The following is an 18,847-nucleotide window of genomic DNA, read 5'->3' on the forward strand; positions in this document are numbered from 1 at the left end:
ACACTTTAGTCTGGCACCACTATAGATTATAAGTACTATAAGAACTAGTGTTACAGTTGTTGCATGTGTTACAGTGGTGACAAGTGTTACAGTTGTGACTAGCGTTACAGATGTTACAGTGGTGGCATGTTGTTACAGTTGTGACTAGTGTTACAGTTGTTACAGTGGTGACTGGTGTTACAGTTGTTACAGTTGTGACTAGTGTTACAGTTGTTACAGTTGTGACAAGTGTTACAGTTGTTACAGTGGTGACTAGCGTTACAGTTGTTACAGTTGTGACTGGTGTTACAGTTGTTACAGTGGTGACTAGTGTTACAGTTGTTACAGTGGTGACAAGTGTTACAGTTGTTACAGTGGTGACTAGCGTTACAGTTGTTACAGTTGTGACTGGTGTTACAGTTGTTACAGTGGTGACAAGTGTTACAGTTGTTACAGTTGTGACTAGTGTTACAGTTGTTACAGTGGTGACAAGTGTTACAGTTGTTACAGTGGTGACTAGCGTTACAGTTGTTACAGTTGTGACTGGTGTTACAGTTGTTACAGTGGTGACAAGTGTTACAGTTGTTACAGTTGTGACTAGTGTTACAGTTGTTACAGTGGTGACAAGTGTTACAGTTGTTACAGTGGTGACTAGCGTTACAGTTGTTACAGTTGTGACTGGTGTTACAGTTGTTAGAGTGGTGACTAGCGTTACAGTTGTTACAGTTGTTACAGTGGTGACTAGCGTTACAGTTGTTACAGTTGTGACAAGTGTTACAGTTATTACAGTGGTGACTAGCATTACAGTTGTTACAGTTGTGACTAGTGTTACAGTTGTTACAGTGGTGACTAGCGTTACAGTTGTTACAGTGGTGACTAGTGTTACAGTTGTTACAGTGGTGACAAGTGTTACAATTGTTACAGTGGTGACTAGTGTTACAGTGGTGACAAGTGTTACAGTTGTTACAGTGGTGACTAGCGTTACAGTTGTTACAGTTGTGACAAGTGTTACAGTCGTTACAGTGGTGACATGTGTTACAGTTGTTATAGCTGTGACTAGTGTTACAGTGGTGACAAGTGTTACAGTTGTTACAGTGGTGACAAGTGTTACAGTTGTTACAGTGGTGACTAGCGTTACAGTTGTTACAGTGGTGACTAGTGTTACAGTTGTTACAGTTGTGACAAGTGTTACAGTCGTTACAGTGGTGACATGTGTTACAGTTGTTATAGCTGTGACTAGTGTTACAGTGGTGACAAGTGTTACAATTGTTACAGTGGTGACTAGTGTTACAGTGGTGACAAGTGTTACAGTTGTTACAGTGGTGACTAGCGTTACAGTTGTTACAGTGGTGACTAGCGTTACAGTTGTTACAGTTGTGACTAGTGTTACAGTTGTTACAGTGGTGACAAGTGTTATAATTGTTACAGTGGTGACTAGTGTTACAGTGGTGACAAGTGTTACAGTTGTTACAGTGGTGACTGGTGTTACAGTTGTTACAGTGGTGACTAGCGTTACAGTTGTTACAGTTGTGACTAGTGTTACAGTTGTTAGAGTGGTGACAAGTGTTACAGTTGTTACAGTGGTGACTAGCGTTACAGTTGTTACAGTTGTGACAAGTGTTACAGTTGTTACAGTAGTCAAGTACGTGTTACAGTTGTTACAGTTGTGACATGTGTTACAGTTGTTACAGCTGTGACTAGTGTTACAGTTGTTACAGTAGTCAAGTGTTACAGTTGTTACAGTTGTGACTAGTGTTACAGTTGTTACAGTGGTGACTGGTGTTACAGTTGTTACAGTTGTTACAGTGGTGAGTTGTGACTAGTGTTACAGTGGTGACAAGTGTTACAGTGGTGACTGGTGTTACAGTTGTTGCAGTTGTTACAGTGGTGATTGATGTTACATTAGTTACAGTAGTGACATAATTATATGTTACACTTAATTATGTGGAATGGAATGTAACCATAATATTGATGTCATTATAGAGGCTTAATTATATTCATGAATTGTGACTTTTTATACCAAGGTATAGCCCAAAATGAATACTGTCAAGAGTTCATTGGGATTCCTTGATACTGTACACATTCTTTATTCTTTCTGGGGAAATAGCTAATGGTCACTTCAAGTCTAGATAACACAGGTGAGAGGGAACATTATTTTGTAGACAGTGAGTGATTGTTCCCATTCCCCATACAGAGCCACTGTACGAACACCTGTCCTGCTGTTCCCATATCAATTATACCAGTGAACGAAATACGTGTACATTGTCGCACATTATTTAATGAGTTTGTACACTCCACAATGTGAATAGTTATAGGATCGATAACTGAAATTCAACTGCATCGTGTGTCGGGAGGTAGTCTACCAGCCCGTCACTACCACCTGCAGCCACTGTAAGGTGGGGAACCACTGACTAGAGAGATCACTAAATGTAGTGTGTCTTTGTAGTGTGTGGCGGCCATGCACACAACATTGCTGATGAATGCAGCCCAATATATATAGCTATACCTAGACATTTCCATAATTATGTTGCTTGTGCTTTGTACACTATCTCACTGCGTTGCTCACTTATCACTGGATCCCCCTCCCATATATACAACACACAAGCACACACACTATATAGACGTCCTCTTTTAATAATTCCTCTGAATAATTAGAAGAGAGAGTTCAAAATTCAAATTTATTACACACGCAGCGTTGATAGAGAACTACTCTTTAGCTTGTGGGAAGCTATACACCATATTCAGAAGATTAATTAAAGGTGGTACAGCTCAACCATGCAGTTCATGGGGTTTGCCTTATTTCAGTGCTCCATAGTTACGTTGTTGATTGTCACGATCTCAATTGATTATCTCTGATCAGCTTTTAGTTGAAAGGTTTTGTACTGTTGCATCAGCAGGAAGTTCAGTCAAAGAAATCTTATAAATTGCTCCTTGTGTGAACTGAGATATTATTCAAGATGTATACAGTGCTAGTGAAAGCAACCCGTGCCCCCAGGGGGATCTTACTCATCAAGTCACTCTGTTACCAGGTATTACATCATAGCTATGATTAACTTAGATCCCACTAGCTTGCATGCATGTGTTCAGTAGAGATAATTAATAATAATAAGCTTGAGGGTATAAAGTATAGGGAAATGTTTTGTTAATATAATACTGAAATGATAAATGAAGCTGTAGGTGTATGATAGTCTATGTGGCTGTTCAGTTTTTTTCACTACCAGTTTCTATAGCGCTTGCTGGGTTGATGACATGCATGGGTCATTTAATAATAACTTTTCTTGTCTCTAAGAGGAACACAATGATTTTACTGAACTGCCATTGTCACAAGCAGGCCTTCTAGGAATTTGTCAACTTTGTTCTCCTGACTTCTGTTTCTGACTTCTGTTTCTATCCTTTCAAAGTTGTTTTCTGCCCATTCAGTAGACTCTTGTATTTTGGTTTTTTGGGGGGAAACAGTGTAGCAAGCTGTTCCTTGCATGCTAGACAGAATCGCGAAGCTTGGGTTGGGGGGTGGGGCTGTATGGGCTCGTTTGTTGCAGAGCGCTTCCTGCAGAAGGCGGAGTCATAGTTAATCCACTAGCTTGTCCATTCCAATGTTGAAGCAGGGAAATTCAGGGCCAATGCAAAGGTTTTAGCAGAGAAGCAGAAATCACTCTTCCTGAACAGGACAATAACGCTGTTGCTAGGCTTGCTGCTTTTACAGATAACTTCTTCCGGCTAGTACATAGACAATGAAAAGTGGGATCTATATAGTACATGTGCATTCGGTATCTGGCACCTAATCTAGGGGGGGGAGGGGTCAAATCAGATTTTTCTGAGTAGTGGATAATAATAATTATAGTAAAAGGACCATATTTGTGCAAACATTGACTGATAGGGGAACACCCACAAACATGTAAAACACCTCCGAATTAGCCACACTTCTGACACAATCTGAATCACCTCCAGACGTGGGTTGATTAGAACCCACACAAAGAACCCACACAAACAAAGAACCCACCCAAACGTGGTTAGGTAAAGGCCTTGTGTAAACAGGTGATAAATACCTCATGCACTGCTTAAGGTGACATATTTTCACAGGTAGATTTGTTTGCGTTCACTGTTTGCTGGTATTAAAATCTTGCTCAAGTTATGAAATTAAAATGTTATTCATAGCGTTTCTAATTACTTGCAAGTGGCATTCCAATTATCTGCGAGTACACATTTTTGCGATTTTACTTTCATTCGCAGAAATAGCAGAAATAAATACTCGAAAATATGTCACCTTAAAGTATTATATTATATTATTGCTTTTTAATAAGTGCTGACATCAGCGTTTTACATTCAAATTGCACAGGAAGCGACTCATCACCAACTGTGCAGATATTTTTCCATATCGCACACCCGGAAGTATTATTGCACACTAGGAAGTGATTCTTATTTGGAATAAAACGTTTTCAGCAGTGAGAGAACAAGAAAAACATAGTTTACACACTTATAATCATGCATTGCAATGTTTATCAGTCTCTTTTCTTGTTTTCTGATGCTCTGTATCACTTCTGTGCTCTTTTTGCAGTGAAGCTGAGGGTCAGGAGGTTGTCAGAGTTCATATTTAATGCATCAAACAGGCATCAGTGTTGGGAGTGGGTGCTTTGAGCGGAGTATTGCACATGTAGAAGTGTACTGCACCACCATATAAGCCTGTTCAGGCTTGTATAAAGTCGTTTTGGCTTCAAAAACGGTTGTCACACTTTTCTTCAGCTATAACGGTGCATGTTTCCTCATCTGATACACTGGAGCATGATAGAAAGCAAGCACATGCTGTTTATCCTTCAGAACTATCCATTTTCAAAACGGGTTGCTGGTTGTCAACGTTTGTCTTGTCTTTTTTTCTTGTCTGTTCTCTACAAAATCTTTAAGTAGCCTTCTGCAAGCTCTCTTGGTGTTCTAGAGTCTTATTTCTTTGTCTTTCTAGCTGTTTTCTTTCTCTTAAACTCGTCTTCAACTGGGATAACTCAATTTTGTTGCTACACATTCTTCTGGTTGATAAAGCAACCGCATGTTGCGCATGCGCAGATTCAACCTGCATTTTGGTTGCCAAGCAATAAATGCATTATCCCATGGATACTGATGATTATCACTCGTCCGTGCCTAGTAACTGTCACTCGTGCCTTGCAGGCACTCGTGCAGTTACTGGCACAGACTCGTGATAATCTTCAGTATCCATAGGATAATATCATAGTATTAGTATAACTGGCCGAATAATAGCTATATAATATAATTATTTGGCAAAGGAGCTATAGCTATAATTATAATTATGCATTTGAGCAACTTGGCGTTTTTTTATCAGTTTGCTATACAGCAATGACGTTGTATTAATTTGGCAATCTTCGGTAAATCCATCAAATCGCCAAATAAAAAAAACCTACCAAAATAATGTTCCAGTTATACCACAAATCATGCATCTAATTAATTGGCTACAGTCAGTACGAGCTCGAGCTCTCAGTGTCAGCTGGACGGTGTTGTCCGGAGAGGAGGGGGCCTCTCATTTCAAGAACTCGTCCATTAAACACCCCCTGTCAAGTGAGGGGGCATACGTAAATCTGTACCTATATAATTATATTCACACAGGCAAGCTTACGTCTAACGAGAATGTTCCTGTTGAGAATGCTGAGAATGCCACAGGCGATCGCAGCGACTCGTACTCACTACCTCACCCGATTTGGAGTGCGGCCGAAGTGGATGGGGTGGAGGTAACCCACCGGCCCCCCACAGATAGGGTTGACAAGGTGAGGGGTACCTATCACCACTATACTATAATTATGTCATGCCAATAATATTATGTTATCTATATACAGGCTGCCTTCTATACTATGAAGTTGATGCGCTTTATGTTCGATCTATTCTCTGGATATGGTTGGGGCAAGTGGAGGGGTACGCTGAGTGAGAGGAAGTGGATCAAACGTTTTATCTTCTTAGAGACGGTTGCCGGGGTCCCAGGTGAGACTATATGCCACACTGTAATTTAATCCATATATATACATAGCTATACTGCAGTTAATTAATTAAAGTCACTCAAATCATGTCCTCCTCCTCCCCCACTCGTGTAGGTATGATGGGGGCTATGATAAGACATATGAATTCCTTACGTTATATGGAGCGTGACCACGGGTGGATTCACACATTGCTAGAGGAAGCTGAGAATGAGCGAATGCATCTTCTAACCTTCCTAGAGCTGCGGAGACCCGGGCCATTATTTAAAGCAATGGTTATCTGCAGCCAAGGTAAGTTGCTCCGTTACTACCATTTTAGTGAGAGAAATAACCTGCCTGTTTTGATTGCCCATATATAACTCTTAGCTGAGATTATTTTGATTATAATTATGTTCCTCTTGTGCACAGGTGTGTTTGTGACTCTGTTTGGGGCAGCCTATTTCATAAATGCTCGTTTTTGCCATCGCTTTGTTGGCTATCTCGAGGAGGAAGCCGTCATCACCTACACTCACTGTATCCAGGTGACACAGCGGCTGTTTGCCATATTTACTTTCAGTTGCATGCTTTATGTAGAGTAGTCTAGAGAAGCTTTGTTGTGGTGTAGTGTGTAGATAAGAAGGTTGTTCACTCGTATGTACCCAACCACTGCAGTGTATGGACAAAGGTGATCTTCCCATGTGGTCCAAAATGGCAGCCCCTTCCATAGCAGTGAACTACTGGAACCTCAAGGTGAGAGGAGGGGACATGGCATTGAGTTAGTAAGTTCAAATCCTATGCATGCATATACTAGCTACTATACCACGTGTGACCCTCTGCTCCAATTAACACCACTCAGCAACGTATACAGTAGCTGCATGCGAGCCAAGGCTAAAAAACTGTATAGAAACACATGTGCATGTGAACCCTGAACCCCCATCCCTCAGTCAGGCCATGCATTAATAATTATTGCCATCTCATAATAGACAGTTGCATCAGTGTTGAAACTACACACTTCATCAGAACTATACCTGTACTGTTAATTCGGTAAACTGTTCAGTGTACGATTTTCCTAATGGATGGGTTCTGTTTTGTAACATGTTTTTAGTTTAAAGAGTCTGGTTAAAGTAGCTTTGTGCTAAGCATTGTAGTGGCCTTGCTCTGCAACTGTTTATGCCCCCCTTCCCTACCCAGGAGGATGCAATGATGCGTGACGTGTTGTTAGCCATCCGAGCAGACGAGGCTCATCACAGGGTTGTCAACCACACACTCGGCAGCATCAGCCCTGACGATGACAACCCATATGGCCCTGGGAGGTGACCCCTCTCTCACAACTCCATGAAAACACAACAAACTCAGTCATTTATTTCACAGTCATTTATTGCCTTGACAGTATTGGAACTATAACTATTATTTTTGACCACCAGGCTCTTAATTATTATATAGAATGTGCAGCACATGCACTAAATTAAATCTTGAACTCTACATTAGGGCTTGGTAAATTATGTTGGGAGATTTCTAGCAACTAGCATAATTGAGCACTAAATTCACATAATTTAACCCTAGACCTAATTTCACATCTTATGATGTAGCTAGATAGACATAATTATTACAATACCGTATAGCTAGAAATTTCTGCAGCCCAAAAATTCTGCGAATTCTGCGAATGAATGAAGAAGTAAACGCAGCATTTTTGGGCCGCAGAAATTTCTAGCTATACGGTACATCTGTACTGTAAGCACTAGCCACTAGGCAGGCATGGGGGAGTATTTTATTTTTCAGCACTAGAGGATTATATTTCACTTTCCGTAATGCTATATACCTCAGGTATAGCCTCGGTCCCGGGACGATTTTTTAAATAAAAATACTAGCTAGAGACAACAGGCTGGGAATGAGGCTATGTATCTTTTTTGACTGGAATAATGGGTACACCAAACTGGAATGATAGGCTGACTTTTTAAACAGAATAATAGGCAAAATAAAAAGCATAATTTGCCAAGGCCTACTCTACACTAGCTGCATGTTCTTTATGGTAATTGGGTGTGGTCCTTCCGTTAAAAAAAGGAGGTCGAGATTATGTCTGATAAGCAGCTATGATTGCCTATGAATGTAGGTGCCAATTTTAATTGCTTGGGCTAACCATGCTGCAGGAAGTGACACTGACCACGTTAAAAATGCTGTAATGCTGTAATTTGATAATAATAATAATAATAATAATAAAGGTCGAGCCACGCCCAACCAGTACGTGAAGATTAGCGCTAGATGCTAGTCTCGCAAGCCACGCCCCTTCACTTGAAGAAGGGTCTGTGTGTGGAGTTGTCCCATACGTACTCACTCTGCCACGCTATAGTGGGCGTGGCAGATTAGCTGCTCAGCCTATCAGCAGACAGGCAAGCAATTAGCCTTTGATTGAATACTAATTATTCACCCACGCCCCGCCCACGCAGTGTGTTATTGCTGAATGCAATCAGAGGCTAACTGCTTGAGCTGAACTGCGCCTGTCGTGCCTCCTCTGGCCTATCAGTATGCTAATCCATGACGTCATGTGGGTGTTGTTTTTATGATACGAGTGAGATACATGTAAAGGAACCACTCACCATACACGGCTCTGTTCTCAGTAGGCACTGCAAACACTCTCAACCTCTCTGGGCCAAGCCATTTGCGAATGTGTTGCATTTTGAATAATTCAAAGGGGTTGCAGAAGTGGAGGATTGGTAAAGTAGGCGTTGTTCAACCCTCACACAGCTGATGTAGAACACTGCTGTGCGAGGATTTATAAAGGCTCTGCCTTGACAGTCAACAAATCCCTACAGACAGTATTGGATACAATGGAGGGAGATATTAAACACTGCACACACTAACTTTATTAAATCTACTGGGATGACTGAACACACTATTATATAATTCTATATAACTGCATGTCATGTAGATCTAGACACACTTCTACTCCATATTCTCACAGTTGACTTTTGTAGGTTGTTATTTTGCACAGTGTCCTTTATGAATCTTGCATACATATCAGGTACAATTCAATATTAGACTAGCTAGAGATCTATACAGGAACAAGAATGTTTCCTCTAAAGATACGATTGTACTGGCTACTGGGAAGTGTGTCATTTTTGTTTGTGCAGACTATAAGTGAGTTCTGTGGGTACATTTTTATAGACTAGAGACTATTTTAATTTTAAAGAGTGTGTGGATATAGGACGTTTAGCCCACTTGTAAATGTGCATGAATGTTTGTTCTCCACAGCGGCTTGTCCAGACCTCCCTGTACCAACCAACGGAAGAATTTCCTACAGTGACACCACCATCCCGAGAGCTGTGGACTCCACGGCTTTCTACACCTGTCACCCTGGCTACCTGATGACTGGACTGGCAGTGAGGATGTGTACTGCTAGTGGATGGAGCACTGGAGATGACCCCGTCTGTATTGGTGAGAGTTATTAGTGTGTTGCTGAACTGATGTGGAGTGTGTGTACCCCCACAGCTATCTGTCCTGAGCTGCCTACTCTGGCCAATGGAATGATCAGCTACAGCCCAAATAATGTCATGATCAGGCGAGATGGAGCTATAGCAACACACAGCTGTGATAGTGGCTACACACTGAGTGGAGATCAGACCAGGACTTGTCAGGCTAATAGAGACTGGAGTGGGTTAGAACCTGCTTGTAATAGTGAGTACACTGTAATCTCTGAAAATTAACAACCATGTTTGTTGTTAAGTTGGTGACTGTGGGCCTCTAACTATTAATAATGGACAAGTCAGTACAACAGTTGGAACCACTTTTGAGAGCATAGCTACCTACACTTGTAACCCGGGATACATTCAAAATGGACCATCCACCAGAACTTGTCAGGCAGATATGATGTGGAGTAGAGCTGCACCAACTTGTGATGGTGAGATGATTAAAGTATAATTTTTTATGATTCCCCATTATTATCTGATATCCCCCACAGTCCTGTGTCCTCGTGAGCCCCTCTCCAATGGAATGGTGACCTACTCCACTTCTAGATCTGATGGCCCTCCACCAGTTGGAGCAGTGGCCACTTACTCTTGTGACACTGGCTATGAACTGAGTGGTGCTAGTACGAGGAATTGTGTGGCTGTCAGTGGATGGAGTCCATCTCTACCTGTTTGCAATCGTTGGTTGAATTAAAACATGTTTAAATTGTTTATGGATTCTATTACAGTTGTTGATTGCAATGGTCTCTCTAATCCAACCAATGGACAAGTCAGTACATCCTCTGGAACCACCTTCATGATGACTGCTACCTACACATGTAATGATGGATACATGCGTATTGGTAGTGAGAACATAACGTGTGGGAGTGATAGAAACTGGACTCCAGAAGCTCCAACCTGCGAACGTAAGCTCGTTATAATTATAGCTGGAACCAATAGTACATGTAACATTTAGCTGTTGACTGTGGTGTCCTCACTGACCCCTCCAATGGAGCAATAAACATATCCTCTGGAACCACCTTCATGATGACTGCTACCTACACCTGTAACACTGGATACACTCTCATTGGAGCAAACACTCGGACTTGTGGGAGTGATGGACAGTGGACTCCAGATGCTCCAACCTGTTTACGTACGCAAGTTATTACACATATTCATATTTGTTGATGTGGTCTGCCTGTTGTCATCATTTTGTCATCTCAGTAGATGTGTTTACTCATCAGGCTTAAACTGCGTGAAACTGCATTCAATTTGTTGTTACATTGTTATAATGTTCACAGAGCTCCTAGCTGTGATCACCTCCAGTAGTGTTCCAATGGCTGGTCAGAGTTTCTCCCTCACTTGTTCCCTGACTGGAGGGGCCTCTCTACAACCCACCCTCTCCTACCAGTGGACGAGGGACGGAGGGTCACTCATGACCAGCACAGCAACCCTCAATTTTGACACTCTCAACTTGTCAGACGCTGGTATATACAGCTGTCAGGTCATCCTTACTTCCAGTCAGCTTGAAGGGGGACACACTGTAGCTGCTCACTACACCATTAAGTTCATGGGTAAGTTAAAATTTTCCCGAAAAAATTTCATATGAGATTGTGTATAATTTATATCTAGTTATGCTCTTTTTAAGATCAATTTTTCGATCACATCAATTATCGTAACAGCTTATGTTTTGCTCTATAGCACTCAACATTCAACTCCGTCTGGATGGAATAACAGACTGTGAGGTGTTCATTGTGTCCGAGACAATGGCCAAAGCCACTGACATCACTAACAGACTATCTCAAGGTATTGAAGGATTGTGTGCTTGTGGGTTCAGCCCCTCCCTTCTCACTGACGAGTTCATCAATTGTTTTGATGGTTCCTCTAGTCATGTGACCTACAGAGCTGTACTGACTGGAACAGAAACTGTATCTGCTGTGGAACTAATTTCTTTAATTGAACGATGGATCAGCGACACTTCAAGCATCATAGTACAAAGTACCCGACTTGGTTTGACAAACACTTGCCCTGTGGTGATCACTGACAGAGACAGTCCAGAGTGCCCTGAGGACATCACTAATCGAACAACTGCTACACCCACAGAGAGTGTAGTGGTCAATGTTGGTGCAGTGGCTGGTGGGGTGGCTGGTGGAGTCTTGGCCATTGCTGTGCTAGTTATGATTGTAATAGTAGTTATGTTGAGGCAACGGAGGTCTGGATCCCAGGACATGAGTGATGAGAGGACAGGTAGCCAACCAACAGAGTGAGTGTTAGTGTGCATGGTCTGTGAATGCTCTACATGCATGGTTTTAGAGTGCTCTTGTGTTCACTGCATTTCCATAAAATATATAGTTACATTAAATGTAAAGCCCACAAAGACACTCACAATGGTGATCCATGCATAAATTAAATGTCCTGCAGACTACCCCCAGTGGTGACGAGTCATCTCCCCTCCCATGATTTCGAGGAGTTGAGTGAACTGGAAGAGGAGGGTGCCTATGAGGTGGTGGACCCCCCTCCTCCTGCACGAGGAAACTTCCAGCTCACTGCCTGTGCAGCTTATGCACCCATTAACTTCAACACAGAGAACAAATAGAGACTATAACAACACAGACTGTTATGAATATCATGTAGTTGTTATTGCAAGTTATGTAACTCCCATATGCCACGGTGTGTGCAGTGATTTGCGCAATAGTGTATGTTTATCTAACACAAGCATGCAAAGCATGCAAAAGATACTGCTATGATTCTATCTGTTTAAACTGCATGAGTGAGATATTAATTCTGTACAGCGGGTATATTTCGAGGGTATAAATGTTTGCAGTTTTTGTAAAAGCCTGTACCGTGAACATGCATGATACCCACAAATTTAATATCGCATGCATGCATGCTGCAAAACTGCTATTCCGCGAAAATCTTTCAGAGATCTTTCCGGTAGGACAGGTATCTGTGTTGTCATATACATATAATTATTCTTACCAACATGCACAGGCAGTAAAGTGGGCTAGTTTTTTTTGTATAGGATGTGACTGTATTCATTTGTGTCTATAATTATTCATAGCGTTCACATGACTGTTTAGTAGCTGAGTGTTTTGATCAGACATGCCTCAGGGGAAGAAGCTCAGTATCTTAGTTACCCTGCTTGTAACTAGCTGTGTTTTCAAAACAACTGCTGGTTTGAAGGATGTATTGTTTATTGCTGTGGATGATTTGAGACCCGACCTCGGTACTTATGGAATTGATGTTGTGAAGTCTCCAAACATTGACAAGCTAGCTTCCGAGTCACTTGTGTTTGATAGAGCGTACTGTCAGGTAGCAATGTGTTCGCCATCTCGAGCTTCTCTGCTAACTGGAAGACGTCCAGACACTAATCATGTTTGGAAGATAGCTGGTGACGAATATTGGAGGACAACTACGAATGCTACAACTATTCCTCAGTACTTCAAGGAGAATGGGTATGTGAGTGCTGGAATAGGAAAGATATTTCACCCTGGTTCCCCAAGTGGAAATGATGATATACAATACTCATGGAGTGTGCCTTACTTTCATGCCCCTGCAGACACTACAGGTAATAACCCATCTTGGCATTCCTTTGACAATAACGCTACCAACTTACAAGACGGCAAACTTGTCGACTATACTATCACCACCATGAAAGAAATCAAGGAAAACAGGACCAAAGGGGACAACAGGCCATTCTTTCTTGCACTCGGTATTCATAAACCCCATCTTCCATTTTTCTGTGCTGAAAAGTATTTTGATATGTACCCACCAGCTGAGCAGATAGAGCCTCCAAAGAATACTGATGTTCCAAAAAACTTTCCACCAATCGCAAGAGGACTTTGTGCAATTAATAGGTTCAATGACACAAAAGAATTCTTTCCACATTTCAATAAATGTAAAACTGATGTTCAGGAATCATTTCACGGAAAAGACTGTCAAATTCCTCTTAACTACACTCGTGTGTTGAGAAGAGCCTACTACTCTTGTGTGAGTCAGACAGATGCACTGATTGGAGAGGTTATTAATGAAATGACATCACTCGGATTAGCTGATGACACGATTATTGTCTTATGGGGTGATCACGGTTGGCAACTGGGCGAACACAATCATTGGTGTAAAATGAGTAACTTCGAAGATGCTACACGAGTACCCTTCATGCTGAGGGTTCCTGGGGTCACGGACAAAGGCATGCGTACTAGCGCTCTGGTTGAACTCATTGACATATTCCCGACAATCACTGAGCTAGCTGGTATTAAGGTACCTCCAATGTGTCCTGTTGGAAACAAGCAACCTCTGGTGTGTGTGGAGGGGACTAGTCTAACCCCTCTGCTCCAGAACCCCAACATGGACTTCAAGAAAGCAGCCTTCTCACAATTCCCACGACCATATTATGGGATGAGTGTGATACCAGATGAACCTGTTTTTGACTCTGAGAGTGAAGAGAATGTGATGGGTTACTCCATTCGAGTGGATCAGTATCGTTTCACAGAATGGTATCGTTTCAATCACATAACAGCAACTCCAAATTTTACAGATATTTGGGGGACTGAACTTTATAACCACACGGAGCCGACAATGTCCTTCAACGATGAGAACGAGAACATGGCCGGTGATTCAGACAAGCAAGACTTGGTCGAGTCTCTCCGAAAAATACTACAAGCTGGTTGGAGGGCAGCTATGCCTTGACCATGCAACGGAACGTGTGTACTGTACTTATGTATTAGTAGTGTTTTATGTTTGTGTTTGTGTATATATAGGAGTTTGGAGTATACATTGTAGAAATGTAGCTTTTCAATGTAGTAAACTTCGGTTTCCAAGCGACTGCATGCGATGGTTTCGAATCGAAGATGGTGTTATTTAAACTATTGGGTTGGTCCAACAATTATGTGTCTAATGCAATATATATCTGTGGTAAACTAGCATTACTTAGAATAGAGTAGTAGATTACATCATTTTGTATACGGAATAGTTATTCTTATTTTAGCTACCTGTTTTACTTGCTTATCCTGTTTTCTATGTTATAACCTGTTTTTGTACCACGTGGAGTTCAGTTGAATGATATATACAAATAATTATATGACAATATCAGCATCAACAATAAATACATTCATTATAGGCTTCTAATACTAGGAAATTCTTTTATCATGCCACGAGTGTATACAGTTATGATATATTTATGTCGATCCCCCTTAACCAACAATGGCTGAGGTATCCTCCTGTAACACAGATCCAAACACATGCTATAGTCATGTGGCCATTATTTAAAGTTTGATGTTACTTGTGCGACAACATGCACAGGATGTTGTTGGTCTATGTTGTGCATTGGAGAAATAATGTGGGAATAATATAGTGATATATCTATTTGGAGGATAAAAGAATATAGCATAATAGGCAATGTTTTGAACATAATCTACCAACCACTATATTGTATGGAGACTTCGGGGCCAACCTGGCTGTGTTATAGCATTTATATGGTGACCACAATAGACTGGCAGAAAATTGACATTTGGGGTTGTGGGAGGATTGCCACAGAATCGTCAGATCAATACTTTAAAGAGTCAGCAACTCACTTTGACAAGTGATGACATCTCCACTCCATGCTCTGTTGGACTGACATACCCAGGCAGTAGATTTATTATTCCTATTGGTCAATAAAATGGACATGTTTCCTGCATGGAGGGATCTAACATTACAGCTTATTCTACAATATTCACTTCCTTATCATAACTTTTGTATTTATATCTATGATTTCAGTGAATCTTAAATTATTTCTCACAATTAAGCTATGGCCTTCTCAAGACTTGCTCTGAGCCTACTACTAGGACTAACAGTGTCTGTTGGATGGGCACATGCACAGGCAGCACTGAGTGAGTTATTGTGTGTATAGATCCACTTTGCATATAGATATGGTGCAAGCTATAAGCTCTATAAATACAGTCAATTTCTTGGCAATATGATTTGGTGGACTATAATTATTATGATATTATAAACACACATGCATGCACTACCATGGACTCAGTTCGACTGGCAGCATCCAATGATCCCGATGGCACTGACCACACTGGAGAGATCATCTCGTTCTCTGATGTTGGATCAGGATATGGTACTGATCCACCAGCCTGGTATTGCTACACCTCAAAAACTGGTGGTGTAGTGTGGCAGTTCCCTGATGGGAGTGCATTGCCCATAAACCTAACCAAAAGGGTTGCAGTTGGGGACGAAGTGTTCATCAGTGGTGTTATAAATCCTGGAGCTGTTGTTCTGCATCGTGGACCTACACACTTCAGTCCTGATGGAGAACACTGCTGTGTGAGGATTGCTAATGGCCCTGCACAGAGGCTGTGTGTCACCTTTAGTGAGTGCTGACTATATTGTCTATGTCCAATACTAACCCCCACCCCCCACAGCTCCCTGCCCCACACTGAGTCTCCTCACTGACATTAATGAAGGGATCTCATACGACCCTGACACCAACATAGCCACCTACGGCTGTGTCCCTGGGTACGCACCAACCATCACCAATGGAACAGCACAGAGGATGTGTCAGAGTGATGGTACTAGTGCTGGTAACTGGACTGGAACACCACCTACAGTTACTTGTGCACGTGAGTACTGCAAGCTGCACTTGAGCAATGCAAGCATAACTGATCGTTGTTGTCTCAGCTTTGAATTGTGGGACACCTCCCTCTGTTCCCAATGCATCTTCTGGAACACCCACCAAAATAACTTATCAAGGGACAGTGACCTACACCTGTGTCAGTGGATACTGGATCTCTCCAGGAGTTACCACAGTAACGGCTACCTGTATGGCTAATAGGAACTGGGGACCTCTACCAACTTGTCAACGTATGGGAATTTTATACTGTCGGTAATCATACTGCATTGACTGTGTTCTCACCCACTCAGTTGGGGATTGTGGCTCACCTCTCTCCATTTCCAATGGATCTCCTGAACCACCAACCATCACAACTCTTGAAGGGATGGTGACCTACACCTGTGTCAGTGGGTATGAAGTTTCCAATGGAGTCACCACAGCAATGGCTACCTGTATGGTTAGTGGAATGTGGGAGCCTGTACCAACTTGTTCAGGTATGTATTTTCACACACTTATACCGTATACTAGATTACGTTGCATGCTTAATGAACACAGGTGTCTCATGTGGTGACCCTCCTCCTGGCACCAATGCATCTCCTGGAACACCATCCAGAACAACCTACCAAGGGACAGTGACTTACACCTGTGTTACTGGATATTGGATCTCTCCAGGAGTAACCACAGCAACGGCTACCTGTATGGCTAATAGGATGTGGGAGACTGTACCAAGTTGTTCACGTAAGTCATACAATTGTCCATGTCATCAATTTCATGTCTCTTGATCAAACATCTCTCCACAGCTGTTGACTGTGGTTCCCTGGACGCCCCTTCCAATGGAACAGTGAACACATCCTCTGGAACCACCTTCATGATGACTGCTACCTACACCTGTGACACTGGATACACTCTCAGTGAAACTGTGACTAGAAGATGTCTGTCTAATGCAATGTGGAGCCTCACTGCATCCACCTGTACCGGTATGTCTCGTGTAGTCAAGTGTATAGTGTTGCTGTCAGTGGATGGAGTGCATTTCTACCTGTTTGCAATCGTTAGTTAAACAAACACATATTGTTTATTATAATTCCTTTATAGTTGTCAACTGTGGAGCACTTATCAACCCTTCCAATGGAGCAGTAAACACATCCTCTGGAACCACTTACCTCCAAATAGCTGCCTACACCTGTAACACTGGATACACTCTCATTGGAGCAAACACTCGGACTTGTGGGAGTGGTGGACAGTGGACTCCAGATGCTCCAACCTGTTTACGTACGCAAATTATAGCAACATCAATTGTATATTAATTTTTCGTTAGCAGTGTGCATGTTTGTTGTTGTGGTCGACTTGTTATAATAACTTATGATGTTCACAGAATTAGTAGCAGAAGGGACCCCCAGTGGTATTCCAATGGCTGGTCAGAGTTTCTCCCTCACTTGTTCCCTGACTGGAGGGGCCTCTCTACAACCCACCCTCTCCTACCAGTGGACGAGGGAGGGAGGGTCACTCATGACCAGCACAGCAACCCTCAACTTTGACACTCTCTACTTGTCAGACGCTGGTCAGTACAGCTGTCAGGTCATCCTCACCTCCAGTCAGCTTGAGGGGGAACACACTGTAGCTGCTCACTACACCATTGAGTTCATGAGTAAGTGGAGGGGTGTTTTGAAATTTTTCCTTGTAACATTATAGCCAATTACATACTTAGGTTAAATTGTTAAAATAAAGCTTTATTGTGTTGCCAATTTGGATCACTCTCTTTTGTTAATAGTTTACTCTTTTTTTAGCACTCAACATTCAACTTCAATTGGATGGAATAACAAACTGTGAGGTGTACATTGAGTCAGTGTCAGGAAGAACTGGCTTAGCTGGTGACATCACTAACAGACTATCTCAAGGTGTTGGGTTCAGCCCCTCCCTTCTCACTGACAAGTTTATCGATTGTTTTGACGGTTCCTCTAGTCATGTGACCTACAGAGCTGTACTGACTGGAACAGAAACTGTATCTGCTGTGGAACTCATTTCTTTAATTGAACAATGGATCAGCGACACTCGAAGCATCATAGTACAAAGTACCCGACTTGGTTTAACAAACACTTGCCCTGTGGTGATCACTGACAGAGACAGTCCAGAGTGCCCTGAGGACATCACTAATCGGACACAGGTGGCTACTCCAACTTCTTCCATAGCTACTACCTCACTCACAGAGAGTGTAGTGGTCAATGTTGGTGCAGTGGCTGGTGGGGTGGTTGCTGGAGTCTTGGCCATTGCTGTGCTGGTACTAATCGTAATAGTGCTGGTTATGTTGAGGCAACGGAGGTCTGGATCCAAGGACATGAGTGATGAGAGGACAGGCAGCCAACCAACAAAGTGAGTTTTAGTTTGCATGGTCTTCTGTGAACTGAAATTAGCTGTATTATATATGTATATGCATGGCGTTAGAAAGGTCATGTGTATATGTTTAATTTTAAGTATATTGTCGTGTTCCATTCTATTTTCTGCAGCCTACCCCCAGTGGTGATGAGTCGTCTCCCCTCCCAAGATTTCATGGAGTTGAGCGAACTACAAAAGGAGGCTACCTATGAGGTAGTGGGCCAGCCACGCCCCCCTCCTCCTGCAGACTACTATTTCACCACCAGTGCAGCTTATGAATCCACTGACTTCAACACAGACAGCAAATAGAGACTAATACAACACGTACTGTTATATATGAATCATACATGTAGTTGTTATCCGCATGACCTGTAACTATAGCTACAGTGTGTAATTGATATTAGTGCGGTGTTTAACTGAAACTGACCCACATCGCATAATCATACTGGTATAGTGTAGATCTCTCTCTCTCTATACTGGCATCTAGCATTTATTAAACGGGAGGAGGG

General features: G+C 42.1%; 4 protein-coding genes across 4 annotated transcripts; all 4 read left to right on the forward strand.

Annotated features, from left to right (window-relative positions):
• The first annotated feature begins 2,848 nt into the window (after positions 1 to 2,848).
• On the forward strand, positions 2,849 to 7,400 carry LOC135334994 (uncharacterized). Its single transcript, XM_064530392.1, has 8 exons — positions 2,849 to 3,008; positions 5,442 to 5,541; positions 5,590 to 5,747; positions 5,817 to 5,958; positions 6,069 to 6,242; positions 6,360 to 6,472; positions 6,603 to 6,680; positions 7,122 to 7,400. The coding sequence occupies exons 1-8, from the start codon at positions 2,937 to 2,939 to the stop codon at positions 7,245 to 7,247; spliced, it is 963 nt and encodes a 320-aa protein (XP_064386462.1). The 5' UTR covers positions 2,849 to 2,936; the 3' UTR covers positions 7,248 to 7,400.
• A 771-nt stretch (positions 7,401 to 8,171) lies between these two features.
• On the forward strand, positions 8,172 to 12,024 carry LOC135334983 (P-selectin-like). The gene is made up of 9 exons (XM_064530378.1): positions 8,172 to 9,065; positions 9,180 to 9,362; positions 9,417 to 9,825; positions 9,886 to 10,071; positions 10,120 to 10,296; positions 10,347 to 10,523; positions 10,672 to 10,944; positions 11,072 to 11,633; positions 11,792 to 12,024. The coding sequence occupies exons 3-9, from the start codon at positions 9,792 to 9,794 to the stop codon at positions 11,964 to 11,966; spliced, it is 1,584 nt and encodes a 527-aa protein (XP_064386448.1). The 5' UTR covers positions 8,172 to 9,065; positions 9,180 to 9,362; positions 9,417 to 9,791; the 3' UTR covers positions 11,967 to 12,024.
• Positions 12,025 to 12,438: 414 nt separating this feature from the next.
• Positions 12,439 to 14,432, forward strand: LOC135334982 (iduronate 2-sulfatase-like). Its single transcript, XM_064530377.1, has one exon. The coding sequence runs from the start codon at positions 12,473 to 12,475 to the stop codon at positions 14,057 to 14,059; it is 1,587 nt and encodes a 528-aa protein (XP_064386447.1). The 5' UTR covers positions 12,439 to 12,472; the 3' UTR covers positions 14,060 to 14,432.
• Positions 14,433 to 15,786: 1,354 nt separating this feature from the next.
• LOC135334972 (CUB and sushi domain-containing protein 1-like) lies at positions 15,787 to 18,741 on the forward strand. The gene is made up of 9 exons (XM_064530365.1): positions 15,787 to 15,978; positions 16,037 to 16,219; positions 16,280 to 16,462; positions 16,524 to 16,706; positions 16,769 to 16,945; positions 17,061 to 17,237; positions 17,341 to 17,613; positions 17,753 to 18,335; positions 18,470 to 18,741. The coding sequence occupies exons 1-9, from the start codon at positions 15,912 to 15,914 to the stop codon at positions 18,645 to 18,647; spliced, it is 2,004 nt and encodes a 667-aa protein (XP_064386435.1). The 5' UTR covers positions 15,787 to 15,911; the 3' UTR covers positions 18,648 to 18,741.
• Positions 18,742 to 18,847: the final 106 nt, after the last annotated feature.

Source organism: Halichondria panicea, chromosome 4 (assembly GCF_963675165.1).
Source record: "Halichondria panicea chromosome 4, odHalPani1.1, whole genome shotgun sequence".
Lineage (NCBI taxonomy): Eukaryota > Metazoa > Porifera > Demospongiae > Suberitida > Halichondriidae > Halichondria > Halichondria panicea.